General features: G+C 40.1%; 1 protein-coding gene across 2 annotated transcripts; it reads right to left on the bottom strand.

Moving 5' to 3' along the window:
- Positions 1 to 10,890: 10,890 nt before the first annotated feature.
- LOC147864551 (NADH dehydrogenase ubiquinone 1 beta subcomplex subunit) lies at positions 10,891 to 14,446 on the bottom strand. Of its 2 annotated transcripts, XR_015529864.1 has the most exons (5): positions 14,236 to 14,446; positions 13,980 to 14,025; positions 13,810 to 13,881; positions 11,018 to 11,200; positions 10,891 to 10,985 (listed from the first exon to the last, which is right to left on the bottom strand). XR_015529864.1 is itself a non-coding variant. In XM_087320467.1 (4 exons), the coding sequence occupies exons 1-4, from the start codon at positions 14,343 to 14,345 to the stop codon at positions 11,189 to 11,191; spliced, it is 240 nt and encodes a 79-aa protein (XP_087176593.1). In that variant the 5' UTR covers positions 14,346 to 14,446; the 3' UTR covers positions 10,891 to 11,188. The 2 variants fall into 2 exon arrangements, 1 of the variants encoding a protein (XP_087176593.1); XM_087320467.1 differs by having other exon boundaries at positions 10,891 to 11,200.
- Positions 14,447 to 15,709: the final 1,263 nt, after the last annotated feature.

Raw genomic sequence — 15,709 nt, 5'->3', positions numbered from 1 at the left:
AAACCTCCAAACTGTAAGAGTCCATTGCTATTGAATTCTCCAAACAGTCCCCAAATTTCAAGAGCCTCAACTCCAGTTAAGTGGGGACAATGATCTTGGGTCGAACCTTTTTCTTTTTCTGTGAGGGATCTTCCATGAATCTAACTCAAGCATGCCAACATAAAACCATGATTGATGAAATACACAATTGAAAACGCCTATGCGAAAGTGTAAAAGAAATGTAAACAATAACATTTATAGAGCCTGGAGTCATACTATTGGAACACCTTGGTATCAATCACGATCTAGGCATTGACAACTAGGAGCATATTACAGTTCCTTAGAATTTTCACCATTTTTAGGTTAAAAACTATATCAATGGGAAAAGGGGATTGATCAACAAGCAACCCTTGTAAATGCGAACCAAAAATTGGACTCAATCTCATTTACAATCACCCATTTATTTAAGTATGCTAAGGCCCTAAAATAGACTAAGGGTATTTATGTATTGTCTACCCAAAAATACAATTGAATGTCCATAAAATGTAAACAATCTAAATCTTCAGATAGGCTTCTCAACGTAAACAAGTGACATGTTGATCAGGTCATTGAAGATAAAAATATTTCTAATATAGCAGTGATAAAGCAACCTAGGAATGGTTGATGCCTTTTAGAAGTCTTGACATTGTAATGGAGCCACAAGATCAATTATTATAATATAACTTTGGTATTCATAGTCTCATTTGTTTTTCTTTTAGAAGATTGTATTAGTGAACTTGTAAGATTGGCTACAGATTCTTCAATGACACTCAAACCTAAACTTGTGACTTGTTATCTTCATTTATGTAGAATTATGAACATCAATAAGTTGTTTCATAACATCAAGCAAAGAAAAAATATGAGTCAAAATTCTCCTTGGTTTTCCTTGCATCTATGAGCTTGTGATACTTAGGAAAGTGCTTGACAGTGAAGGTGAGAACAATATGGTGTAATCTTAAAGATTAAAGTTGTGGGCTTTAGTTTGGGATCATGCATAATACAATGTTTCTCCTAAACGATAGATTTACAAATCACTTTCCACAACCCAAAGTAGAAAAAAGTGCTTGGTGGTGACGGTGAGAACATTATGGTGTAACCAGAAATATTAATGTTATGGGCTTTAGTTTAGGATCATGCATAATAAGAAGTTGCTCTTAAACACAGATTTACAGATCAGTTTCCACAACCCAAAGTTGAAAAAAAAACATTGCCTTACTAGTGAAGAGTCTACCATGGAAGATGCTGATGGGGAGTGAAAGCACAATTACTTTTTGAACCTCAATATATGCTTTACGATGACATTTCAAACTAGGGTTCTCAAAACATTATTCCCCTTCCTCAAAGGGGGATTACAAAGGTTTACAAGGGCAACTCCAAAGGAAGAAGAAAGACAAAATTGTGTGAAGAAAGAATCATGTTGAGGAAAAAAAAGAGTGACACGACAATCATGACCGACACAAAAAAGTATATGAGCACAATTGCTGGGAGAAGTTGAACTAGGACAACGCGATACAAAATTTGGATACATCATACATAGGTCATTATGTCAACTCTAAATAGCAGAAAAAATCAATGACAAAGAATGATATTGTATTGGTAAAGTCAAACAAATATGTAGCTAAGTGGCTACATATCACTATAGGATTGTACAACACATAGAGTCTAGTGTATGACATGATACCATGGTATTATTATTTATCAAAATTAGTCAAGGCATGAAATTTTTTGTGCATTTGTTGTGTATGTAGTGTTTCATATGTCAACATGTACATGCACATAGAAGCATATGCACAAATATGGCCATGTATGGCCATTGACACCCACTTAAACTCACAATATTCTTAACTTTATGCATGACAATCCACTCAAATATGGAAATCCCTCATTTATCGTCCTATCTATGATTCCTTCTCCCTTTTGCACTTTTTTTGTTTATCATTGATGTGGTTGAAGAGCCACGTTATAGGATTTTATCGCATATACATGAAGTTTGTTCTGTGTGCGCACACACTATCTCCTATACAAGCTTTTATGAAATGAGAGTAACATGAGTATCCTCTTATGACCCACATTAGGAATATTGTTGCGTGGAGGTTTGTTCCAAGCCATCAGCTTTCAACCTCCTTCTAACACATGGCAATCTCTTGGTCTCATATGGTGCAATCTAAGTGTGTCATTATCTTCAAATGGTCTACATTTTGGGCAATGCATTTTCTATACTTCCTTTTTTTATCTTTTGACATTAATATCTGGATTCATTGATTTCACAAGGAAAACAGAACATTTACATATACTTATTCGTTACCAAGAATCCATTTACATTGATCAGCCTTGGATGATGAATGAGTAAATTGTGATTACTTGCCCAAACTCAAATTCCTCTCATGATTGACGTTGAAAAACCACAACTTTGAAAAAAAAGCGCATTTTGAAACTTAATTAACATGGACAATGACGTGATGTGAAGTTAGCACCATGTATTGTCATGCTTTTATATGAAAATATCTCCCATCTTAGCTAAATATAGCATATTGATAGAACATATAAAATTCTTTTGGAAGTGTCAAGAATTTAGTTAGATGTTTCTATTCACAATTCAAATTGTACTTGGTTCTTCCATGAGGTTGATGGTCGTATAACTTTCGACAACGATGTATGAAAAGTTTTGGTTCATTTCACTTTATAAGTAGTAAGTGTGATCATGTTTGGAATGGTATTCACTTAATATGATAATATGTTATTTTGAAAGGATGAGTGAGGATGTTGTTGAGGGTTGAAGCAAAATGTCATGAGAGGATGAGGACAACTAATTTTTTCTTTGTTGTCTATACAGGAATTTCATGGAAAATGGAGAGATGGCTGATGTGGAAATATTTTGAAGCACATTTATTTGTTTTCAGTTTATACAACAATGAGCGAAGATGGTGGCGGAGGTAGAAGAAAATTTTCATGAGGGTCTGAGGAGATTGGATTGAGTAGAGAACTAGTATTTTCATATGGTAGATTCATCTGGATCATTTGGATATGATGAACTCTTACATGTAGCAGCATTCAAGGAATCATTGTGAAAGAAGAATACGATGGAATTGATGCTCGGGGCTTTGGCATGGCATCAACATTACTTGGTGATATGGACGTTGGTTGGGCAACAATATTACTTAGGGAGAAGTTCACCGATATTATCTTGTATCTTGCCTTTATCTTTATCTAGAAAGATTGGTTGCACAATATTCATTGTAATGTTGGATTATCTTGTATCTTGCCTTTGGCTACTTTAATCTTAATACTAATGGAGGATCATTTTTATGGAAAAATATATATATGATAATATGTTTCCAAATGAGATCGGTATGGTATGATAGAAATAAATATTTTTACTATGCATGTCAAAAATAATATTGTGAACTAAATTACAAGGACACTTTGAGAAACATGGCCATGTGGTTGTTTCTTTGATCGTGAGGTTAGGCCACACATCGACCCATTTCCTCATACATATTCAACATTCAAGACATACATATTCCGCACTCAAGGCATAACCCTGCTAGAGCCTATGATTGCACCTTCAAGGGATCAAGGTCAATGCCCAAATGTTAGCCTTTCCAATACTCCCTACCTTTGAAGTGCACTCATGGTCGCCCCCATGGAGACACATTTTCGCAATTGGAACCAAGAGCCTTGTGTTTTGCATTAAAGGCTCTATTAGCTAAAATTTTCTTTTTGTTATAAGATTACAACATTTTCCACATTGTTGTCTCATCTTGCAATTGCATTAAAAATTTCTTGATTTCTTCATCAGATATTCTTAATGGTTTCCATAGACAACCAACTCTACAGACTTGCCACCCAACAAATCTATTCCAAGATCATAGGTCTAGAGATGCAAATGTATGTCACCACTCTAATAATATCGATTAATTCCACACAAATTAGTCCTCGTCGTTGCATGTATGCAACACAAAGTTAAGCGACTAATGCATGAGTAGATATCCCTACCATATTCTACCAACATATTTTATTGCAACATATGTGTGCGGCATGGCATAACTTATCACTTAGATATGGCCCTACACTTGAATATGAGTCAACATAATGGCGCAAACATGAGCTAACCATGTACTATCTGTTATGAAAAAAGTGGAAACAATAAGATTGACAATTTTAATAGAGCCTTATGAGTTATGGATGCAACCTAAAATATGTTCATATGCAAGGCAAGAAAATTAACCTAAGAAGGTCCATGCATGCAAACCACTATCTATTGAATGGTAGGGAGACTCCGATCTCCCTCCTTGGACTGAGATTTCTATATGTCATTATGTGTGCAGAATAGTGCTCGGCCACAACCGAAACTCAAACATTTTATGAACGAACAAAACAGAAATGGAGGTTTGTACACTTACACAAAAGAGACGACACAGGATGTTTACGTGGAAAGCCCTAATTGGGAAAAACCACAGGAGGCCACAAACTCCAACTATCACTATACGAGAAAGGAGGTACAACAAGAGACTCAGAGGCAACGACCTCGAGCTCTATATATTCGCAAACCAGCGGCTTCACTTCTCTCTCTCTCTCTCTCTGTACTACTATGATACAACTAACAACAACAACAACAACAACACTCACACTACAAAGTGATTGCCCTAAGTCATATTTATAATTATATGACTTTAAAACTATTTACAAATATAGCCTTTACAAGCACACCAAAAACATATTTGCAGATATATCCATGGATGCGGTTCACACCGGATCCATCCGGATATCTTCTGGTCCGGTTCGGTTGCTGCATCCGGTCTGGTTCCTTCGGCTCGTCCGATCCGGCTCCTTCAGATGGGATCCAGAGGGACCAAATTCCCAACAAACTCCCCCTTCACTCCGGCATGGGATTTCTTGTTAGTTTGATCCGTCTCCAGCACGTGTCCAGTTTGTCGGCTGACAACACCTTGGTCAGCATATCCGACCTGTTCTCCTTCGTGTGGATCTTCATGAGCGCGACGTCTTGATCTTCTACCTTCTCTTGGAGCTAGTGATATCTTCTCTGGCTGTGCTTGGTCCAGGAATGGTAGGTCACGTTCTTAGCCATGTAGATGGCACTTTGGTTGTCGCAGTAGAGCTGGTATTCTTCATGTCGAATCCCCATCTCTCCAATGAAGTCCTTATGCAGATTACTTCCTTGCCGGCTTCCACAGCTGCCATGTACTCCGCTTTCATTGTTGACAGTGCAACGGACTTCTACAGCTTCGACTGCCACGATACAGCTCCCCCTACATATGTCATGACGTATCCGGAAGTGGACCGGCTGGTATCCACATCAACCGACATATCCGAATCCGTAAAGCCTTCCGGTTGGAGTTTACCTGAGTCGAACTGGAGGCACATACTCGAGGTGCCTTTCAAGTACCGGAGTATCCACTTGACCATGTTCCAGTGTTCTCTTCCCGGATTGCTCATGAATCGGTTGACTACTCCTACATCATAAGCAATATATGGTCGGGTGCACACCATTGCATACATCAAGCTTCCGACGGTAGAGGCATAATATGGTATCTTCATCATATCCGACTTCTCTACCTTCGTCCTCGGGATCCGTTTTCCGAACAGCTTGCAGTTCATCGGGAGTGTTGACCCAACTGGCTTTGCATCTGCCATGTTGAACCTCTGAAGCACCTTTGTCACGTACTTCTTCTATGACAACCACAACAGCTTCTTCGATCGGTCCCAAATGATGTGCATCCCCAAAATATGTCTTGCCGGACCCAAACCTTTCATTGAGAAGGTCCGGTTCAGAGCCTTCTTCAGCATTCGGATCTTGATTTGGTATCGTCCGACGATTAGCATGTCGTCCATGTACAGAAGGAGTATTTGGAAGTCTCCTCCATCGAAGTTCTTCACAAATACACAGTGATCGGCTTGCGTCTTGTGGTACCCTTGGTCGGTCATGAAGGAGTCAAACTTTTGGTACCATTGTCGGGGAGCTTGCTTCAATCCGTATAAGCTCTTCTTCAGCCAGCACACCAGGTGCTCCTTCCCTTTCTTCTCAAATCCTTCTAGTTGCTGCATGTAGATTTCCTCCTCGAGTTCACCATGAAGGAACGTCGTCTTGACATCCAACTACTCGACCTCGAGGTCCATGCTTGCTACTATGCTCAATATTGTTCAAATGGATCTCATCTTTACAACCGGGGCGAAGATCTCATCGAAATCCACACCTTTCTTCTATTGAAACCCCTTCACCACGATCCAGGCTTTGTACCTTGGTGGATTTCTGGCATCTCCCGGTTTCAACTTGTACACCCACTTGTTCCAGAGTGCCCTCTTTCCTTTCAGCAACTCCATCAGCTCATATGTATGGTTCTCATGCAAGGAATCCATCTCATCCTGCATGGCTTTCAACCACTTGCAGTTGTGGGTGTCTTTCTTTGCTTCTTCGAAGCTTTCCGGCTCCCCTTCATCTGTTAACAACACATGCTTTGCATCCGGAAATCTCTGGGGGGCTCTTCTCTCTCTTAGAGGATATCTCCGTCCTTGATTTCCAACTACCGGTTCCTCTGTTTGCTCCGAATCCGAATCTGATTCGGGGTCTTGTCCGGTTCCGGTGTCTTCTTCTTCTTCCTGTTTGGTTGGTTCGGTTTCTTGTCCGAATCCGGTCAGTTCATCGAGTGTCATCCGGTTACCGGCTAACTTTCGGTTTTCAACCGAGTAAGTCCTCGTGTCCTCAAATCGGTTTTCGTTGGTTGATCCGGAGTCTATCATCTTCTTCTCCGACTCCTAGTCGGCAATGGTCTTGTCTTCCATGAAGACTATGTCCCGACTCCAGAACACCTTCTTGTCGACCAAATCCCACACTCCATAACCAAACTCATCATCGTTGTATCAAAGGAATATGCATGTCCGGGACTTTGGGTCCAACTTTGCTCTCTTGTCCTTTGTGACATGCACATATGCGAGACACCCCAACACCTTCAAATGCCGGTAAGACACGTCTTTACCGGTCCATACTCTTTGTGGTGTGTCTCCTTCCAAGGGTGCTGAGGGTGATCTGTTAATCACATACGTCATCGTCATCAGCGTCTCAACCCAAAACTTCTTAGATAACTTTACATGTCCTAGCATGCTTCGGACTCTCTCCATTATGGTCTGGTTCATCAGTTCAGCCAGCATGTTCAATTTCGGCGTCTTTGGCACAGTGAATTCAAGCCAGATTCCCTTCGACCACTAGTATTCCTCGAACTACCCCCGGTATTCACCTCCGTTATCTACTCGAACCGCCTTTAGGTTCTAGCCAGTTTCCCTTTCCACTCTCGCACAGAACTCCTTGAAGACGGACAACACCTGATCCTTCGTCTTCAATGGTGAGACCCACAACTTACGGCTGTGGTCGTCTATGAACGTCACAAAGTACTGCAATCCAGCATGTGACTTCATGTCCACTTGACTCACATCGGTATGCACTAGCTCCAGTGATACATTCTGTCTCATCGGTGGTCTTGACCAGAAGGAGGTTCGGTTTTGCTTGCCGGCCAAGCAATCGGTGCACTTCTCAAGATGCACGTCTTTCACCTCCAGAATGAGGTTATCTTCGGCAAGTCTTCTCATCCCCTTCTGGCTCATATGACACAGTCTCTTGTGCCACAGCTCACCGGTATTGTCAGATGCTACGTTCACTTCTTCCCGCCATATCCGGGCGTGCATCATGTATAGCATGTTGATCTTCCGGGCTCAAGCCACGATCAGGCTTCCTTTGCTGAATTTCATGCCTCCGTTCCACATGCCACCCGTGTAGCCTTTATCATCTAGCCGACCGGCTGATATCAAGTTCAACCGAACCTTCGGAACGTGTCAAACATCCTTCAGCCACAGTTTGCACCTGGTTGATGTCGTCAACCACACATCTCCTATGTCGACAATTCGGCATGACCCTTCATTCCCCATCCTACACAATCGTGATCTCTGGGAGTGTAGGATGAGAAGCATTTCCGGTCCGGCGTCAGGTGGAACAATGCTCCGGAATTGACAACCCACGTTGTCTCGTCGCCAACAAGGTTTAACTCATTCTCCTTGGTGATGAGCAGCAGTTCTTCTTCACTTGTCATGATCGCTGACGTTCCTTTCCGATCCGGACCGCTCCGGTCCGAACCATTTCAGTCGAACTCTTCTTCGAATCGGTGTTGTCGGTCCCTTTCTCTTACCGAAAATGCCGACAGTTCTTCTGGAAGTGTCTTGGCTTCCCACAATAGAAGCAAGTAGGCATCCGCCTTGACTTTGATCTTGTCCCCGAATTTTCCCGGTTTTGGGGACTCTGGTACCGGTTTCTCCCTCGTTGTGTGTCGGATTCAGAAATCAGGGTTTTTGGGTCGGAGATCACTTGTCTTTCCGACTCGCCTCTTCATCTAGCAAGCTCGACTTCACTCTTGTTAGGGATAGTTGCTTTCCTTTGGCCCGGCGTTACCCAAAGTGACAACTAGCGTCTCCCAACTATCCGGGAGGGAACTGAGCTATAGCAACGCAAGTACCTCATCGACCAGAGGTACTTCCAACGAGGTGGCTTGATTTATGAGCCCCTGGAAGGCATTCATGTGCTCCGCCATATTAGAGTCGTCTTGATATCTGAGTCTCACCAGCTTCCGGAAAACCAAGACTCGATTCACGACATTCTTGTTCTAGAACATGATGCCTACCTTCTCCCAGAGTTCATGAGCCTTGCTTTCTTCGTTGAAGTTGTTGTACAGGCTCATGTCGATGAAGCATCTAATGTATGATGTCGTCTTCATGTGCATCACCTCCCATGTTGTGGCATCGATCTTCTCCGGTTTCTTGTCCCCGAACTGTACCTGCATTTAGAGATCTTTGACCACGAGCATGTCCCTCATCTTCGACTTCCACATTGGGCAGTGGGTGCCGATGAGCTTGAACATGCTTCCGAATGACTCTTCCATTTTCTTGTTTGGTCTGATACCAGTTTGTGCGGAATAGCGCTCGGCCACAACCGAGACTCAAACACTTTATGAAAGAACAAAACAGAAATGGAGGTTCGTACACTTACACAGAAGAGACGACACAGGATGTGAAAGCCCTAATTGGAAAAAACCACGGGAGCCCATAAACTCCAACTATCACTATATGAGGAAGAAGGTACAACAGGAGACTCAGAGGCAACGACCTCGAGCTCTGTATCTTCGTAAACCGGCGGCTTCACTTCTCTCTCTCTATGTACTACTATGATACAATTAACAACAACACTCACACTACAAAGTGATTGCCCTAAGTCATATTTATATTTATATGAATTTAAGACTATTTACAAATATAGCCTTTATAGGTACACCAGAAATATATTTGCAAATATGTCCCTAGATCCGGTTCACACCGGATCCATCAGGATATCTTCCGGTCCAGTCCGGTTGCTACATACGATCCGGTTCCTTCCTTCGGCTCCTCCAATCCGGCTCCTCCAAATCTCATCCGGATCCCATCCGGAGGGACCGAATTCCCAACATTATGGGCATGGGTTAAACACTCTTCTTGCACATCCCCTCAATTTTGACCTCAAAATATATTGTACCAAAAACCAAGCCTTTGGAGCAATAATAGGTTTCATGGGTCCATGAAGTAGATTATCTAACATTCCATCAAGTTTACTTGTGTCTATATTTATGCCTATGGTCATAAGCTATTATGGATAACCAATTGTGGTGGTTTCTTTCCAGCATGTACTAGATCTTTTTGATAATACTAGCATGTTTCTATGCTCCTCTAACGCATGAACTAGTGTTAATTGCCAAAAGCTCCAACAATATGATTGATTGTAGGATTGCAAGTTTAAAAGTTCACTTTGCCAACGTTAAATATTATATTGTCAATATATTCATTATGCTTAAGATACACAATGCTAAAGCATTGACCTCTACAGCACATCCTTAAAAATAGAGTTTCCCTTGCTTCTTGTCACTCACCTTTCATCCTCATGCTAGCATAATGTTGATATTCAAATCAGCTACCAAGATCAAGAAACTTATTTAAGTTCAAAATCTCTGTTTGGTCACTGTTGCATATACAAATCTACAATATCTATTGCAATTAACACAACTTGCAGTTTTCTAAGTCTGATTCAATATGCACAAAAAACAATCACTTTATGCATACAAAGCAATAACATTCTGTTGCAGTCATGTGTTCAACTAAATATCTTCATACAATGCACGACAATTAATGGTTAGGGGTGGTATATGTCAATCAAGGAAGCCACATCAATGCCCCACAAATTGCAACACACTACAGTAGTTTTAGAAACATGAGAGGAAAACCCTTCAACTACATGTGAGCCAAAGGTTCAAATTCCAGAACCAAGGCTTTCTCTCATTAAACATCACATTAACAGTAACAGTCACTCAATGTCACGCCATTTAATCTATATTATAAACAAAAGCTTGCAAACCTACAAAAAATCTCGGAGCTGATTCCAATGAATTGAATATGGAGAAAGATGGAAAGACATTATACGCCAAATTTTCTAACTCATAAAGGTGTATGAATATGAGATTCAAATGCATAACAAGCATAAAAGTCATTTTAATCTTCACTAGATTCATGTTCCTTGGAAATGGTTACTCATAGCCTATAGGTGTGGAGAAAGTTATAAACCTTGAAATGTTAACTTAACTGTGCAAAACCTATAACAGAAGGATGATGATGCATTGTGGTAGCTAATTTGAGTAATGGAATTAAAATTTCAAATCATGAAATATTAAAAGGATCCTGCCAGGGGCTTTCGCAGATTGGTGCAACCTAATATTTAACAAAATTTTGCCATAACAATACTTTAAAATACACAATTGCTGCAGAATCGGCACTTGGCACTAAAGACTTGGTTAAACATTTGTGATGTCATTGAACTTAGAAAACAGGGGTTTGTTAAAAAGTCTAATCAAGACCATTATAAAACATGTATACTGCTTGAAATTCTCTTGAGGCATTCTATAATTAAAAGCAATACCCCAGATGTACACAACATAGACTTTGGCAGTAAGCAACCAACATGAATGTTACTGCAGCAGCAATTTCTCACAAGGAGCTTTATTTTTTAAATATAAAAAGATAAATTCTTTACTCATTACATGCATTGATTCATCTACTGCACCTTGTCATCATCAAGAATAAGGAAACATCAATGATGTGCCTGCAAAGCCAATCATATACACAGACATTATAAAGAGAATAACCACCTGCTTGAAAAATATGCATACACACACATAGCATTACATTAATGGAGTTGATTGATTAGGAGCTACCTCTCCCAATTTATCTCACAATTGATGACAACTTTTATTTTTTTTCATGACAACATTTTGGCATCACTTCATTCATCATATTGTTTTCCTCCATGTTGCCTTGTGCTTTTCAACCCCATTGCACTATTCTCCTTCTGGTCTAAATCCAATAGCTCAAGAGACACTCTTCTTCTAATGTTGTTCTATAGTGGTATTCGGTATTGTAGCATCAAGTATACCCTATTCTACATGGTTTGGTTCAACCTTTCTCCTACTCCATTCTGAAAAGAGGCCGGAAATAAGGCAAGCCTACCCTATGTAGGACAAAGGCAGGGGAGGAGCCATGTAGCGGCTGTGGCAACAAAAGTCAAAACTAACAAATACTTCTCTCATTTTTTTTCACTGCATATGACATTTCCCTGCACTATGGTCCTCTTAATTTTTACATATGTTTATCCTCATAACTATCAAAATGTTTTTTCTTCAACATACATTCTCCCCTTCTGCACAGACCACATTATATCAATATGGACATTCTGAGTGAGTTTCTCTAACTCAATGGTTTAGTCTCCTCGTTGAAGTTTACACAAGTTCAATCTTTGTCTCTCTTCATGACACTTTGATACATCTACGCTACCTCTCTTGTTTATGTCTTAGATACCTACTTACTTTTAACTTTCTCAGAAGGATGTGCTTGTTAAGGCGTGAACCTTTTGACACATGATTCATTACTTGCATTCACAGTGTTTAGTTCCATCTAGAAACACCTAATTATTGAAGTACCAGAAGTTTTATGTGTAGCACAACTAATGGAAAACAATGGCACCTATTGATATTCCAAACTTGTCTCTTGCCATTTTATTATCTCCAGAAGAAAACAGGTCTCCACATGAACTCATTAGTGTAGCCATCGTGATACACTTTACTCGAGTATGCCACGTGGTTCACTCTATTTTTTTAATCATGCACAGCACCAAACTCTTCACAATCATCAATTTTAATTTGTAGTGGCACAGTTAAGCAGGATGGTGATAGGATTCTCATGGCTGATAAACCTTGAGCAAATGATTTTTGTTAAGACCGCGACGAACAGGGAGTCATGAAGACAAGCTATTGACTCTTGGAAATCTTGGAAAGGATCAGCTGTGAACCTTGCTCAGCTTCAAACTCTTCATGACTGTCAATGTTAGTGGTACACTTGAAGTTTGCAGGCGATAGGATTCGCATGAACAATAAACTTGAGCTGATTTTTCGTAAAGACAAGTTACTACATCACGTTCTTGGAATTCTTGGAAAGGATCTGTGGTGAACCTTGCTATATTAGCCTTCAGAAGTTGGCTTATAAAGAAAAACTTTCCCTCGGGTAATTCCCCTACATATGCCTTGAGCATCTTCGTTACTTCAGGAAAGTGCCATCATCAGCCAACAGAAGGAACGTCATCCTCCACCAGCCACTTAAATAGCAATTTGAGTCTCTAGTTATAGATGAGGGTTGTCAGTTTGTGTTGATGTTTGTCAATATCTCTCGAGTCTCATACATGATTTCTAGGATAATGATGTGCTTTTAAGAAAATGTGAACTAAGCCTGATACTGTGGCAAATGTTACATGTAACTATGCTTTAATGATGCATTTGAATTTTGAGGTCAAATTAAGGTTAGCCATGGCTATGTTCTGGAAACAAACTATGGACGTTGTATATAGAGATTTCACTACCTGATTACATTTCTTCTTTGATTCTTTTCATTCATGGATCCACTAATTTCTATGGTTGATGTAGAACAGGATGCACCCACTTATCTACCCACCGAAATCAGGCCTCTGATCAGTGGGATTGGTTTGCTCAAGCATACAATCTCTCAAATTTACTTTCATTCATCTAATTAATCATTTCAATTGCACGTTTAGGGAACAAACACTACATGTGGGCAATGAGAGAGGGCAATCACTAATAAAAAAAGGCAGTACTAAACACTGCATGTATATATTGATTACATGGAAGCGTTATCTTGACCTGTGCTGTGGGAACAGATTCTTGTCATTCAATAAAATGCAAAGTTTCAGTTAAAATTTGATTTATGACAAGAACAAAACCTCTTCGAAATATATAGTCTCTGTGCTAACATCCTATTTATTTATATGGTATTATATTGTAGCTTCCATTCATTTCATGCAAGAAATTAAATCTTGGCCAATCAGAAAAGGAATGTTAAAATCTATAAAGGTTCTGCCAAATCCTAAAAAGTGTGCTATTTTCTGAGGCGAAAAAGAGATTTATCTAAGAAGTAAAGAAATTGTTTCCCCCTAAAACTGGTATTTTCCTATAATCTCCCATAATACTCGATCAAAAAGAAAACAGATTAGTAAAGAGAAAGGAAAACATTTAAGGAAACTAGACTAGTAAAGAGTTTTTTCGCCACATATAAATTCAGATTTTTCTCCAACTTTTGACATTTACTCATAATTTCCTATGCTGTAATGTAAGAGAACTTTATCGGAAAAAAATGAAGCATACATACCTTCGAATGTGACTCCTTGCCATGGCCATCATCATGTCCATGTCCATGCCCATCCCAAGGGTGACGCCAGCCCTATTTCGTCACATCAAGTTACCCTCAAAATCCTTCAAATTTTAATCCCAAAAACGACATGGCAAACCAAATTCTGATGTTTGTTTTCGGAAACATACTAGGAGAACAGGTCCATCTTCCTTAGCTCTGTACAGGACCCAAAACCTAAGATGTCCATGGGATCAGTAGAAGAAGAAGGGTGAATTATAAAACAAAAAAAATGTATCACATAATATCATATGTCATGATATATCACATTTCACAGCACACAGAACACAGCAAATAACACATGACATACTATTACCATATGAGATGATATGAGATGATATGAGATGAGACGAGAAAGAGACTGAGAGAGAAGAGAAGAGATGATACCACATGATGGCGCACATGGCCTGACCAGATCGAACATGCCAGCGCTTCGGAGGGTGAAAGGAAACACCTGCGTGAGTTTGCCCATGAACTCCCTGAGAGTTTCCAGCCATGGAGGGGGGCGACCTTCTGCTCTCGTCTTTCTTCTTCGCCTGTCTTCCCCTGTTTTCCCCTGTCTTCTTCTTCTTCTTCTTCTTCTTCACGAAGTACTCTGCGTAACAACACAGAGATTGTCTGTGTATGATTTTGTGGCTCAGGTTTTGGATATTTACCAAAATGCCCCTCTCCCAAGTTTCCATGAAACCTCAAGAAATACCCCTCCCTCGAGGCATACAAAAAAAAAACCCCGGTAGACCTCTCTTCCACACATCGCCATAGAAGATGAACATTTTCCATTCTTTCTTTCTCTTTTGCATCCAACACTCGATGCTGCCACCGTAACTTACTACCTCGAGATCGCAATTACTAATGGTTTTGTTAAATTGTAGTAATTGCCTCTCCAAATGTGTCTCTTCGTTAATGGCGATTGTCGACGAGTATCGCCAAGCTGCCAAAGGAAGCACCACCTCGTCAACTGAAACCCATGAACTGCCGCACGTGACCACAAAAGGAATTGCTCTCCCCCCTGTAGTAGCAGTTGATGACAGATGTCATTTGGGTAATCAATGACGTGACCTCCACAACTGCACGCATTCTTCTCGAGCAATGCCCAAAAGCAATACACTATTGATAGCCAACTAGAAAGGCTCCTACATGCTCTTTGTCACAAGTGACACTTCAAAGGTAGCTAGCTATGCTGGTTCATCCTTGGAACAACAAACTACATATTACTTATTGATGCCCTTAGAGGCAAGAGGTTTCAAGGTCTAGTGCTTTTCACCACACCTTTAAGATAAAAGCTAATGAAAACAATATAGGAAATGAAAACAAAATATGAAGGTCTAACTTTTAAAGAGGAAGATCATGAGACCAACGACACCTTACACACTTCATTGTCTTGTGGTAACCTCATCCAATCTCCAAAACAAACATGTGATGTGTTGTTCCCTATCCCCCCTCCCTCTTTAGAACATTGTCACGTAAACACGCATGCGTGTGCTACTTGAGTAGGACCATGGGGGTTCCAACGATGAACAATCGAGGAGGCGAACTTCGAAGGCATATCTATTGACAAGGCTAAATTCAACCTAATAGTAGACATGTTGACTCCAACTAATGAGAAATTGTATCAAGGCTTCATGAATTATGCAGTATTATTACCAATGCGTCATTAAAGTGTTCATGAATGCGGGACTAGTTTATACAACACTGAGAGTTATGATAATAACGATCAAGAAGCTAGAGCAAGTGCACCATGTCATAAACATACAAGAGTTTTTATTTGCAACACAATCTATAAACAATAAAGAAAAGTAGAGTCATTTTGGATAACACGTTCACCCTTGGTGTCTATTTTTAGCAGGCCATAGGAATAAAT

This window comes from Azolla caroliniana, unplaced genomic scaffold, assembly GCF_043228905.1.
Source record: "Azolla caroliniana isolate FFs.n. ecotype wild unplaced genomic scaffold, voAzoCaro1.0.p SCAF_5, whole genome shotgun sequence".
NCBI classification, from domain to species: Eukaryota; Viridiplantae; Streptophyta; class Polypodiopsida; order Salviniales; family Salviniaceae; genus Azolla; species Azolla caroliniana.
The sequence above is the reverse complement of the archived record's forward strand: the minus strand, read 5'-3'. Positions and strand labels throughout refer to the sequence as shown.

Bases quoted from the DNA above. Each gene is read 5' to 3' on its own strand.
- LOC147864551 (XM_087320467.1), bottom strand. From the start codon at position 14,345: ATGGCTGGAAACTCTCAGGGAGTTCATGGGCAAACTCACGCAGGTGTT. The intron at 14,026-14,235 runs GTATCATCTCTT...TGGACATCTTAG, and splicing joins GCCATGTGCGCCATCATGTG to GTTTTGGGTCCTGTACAGAG. The intron at 13,882-13,979 runs GTATGTTTCCGA...GTGACGAAATAG, and splicing joins AAGATGGACCTGTTCTCCTA to GGCTGGCGTCACCCTTGGGA.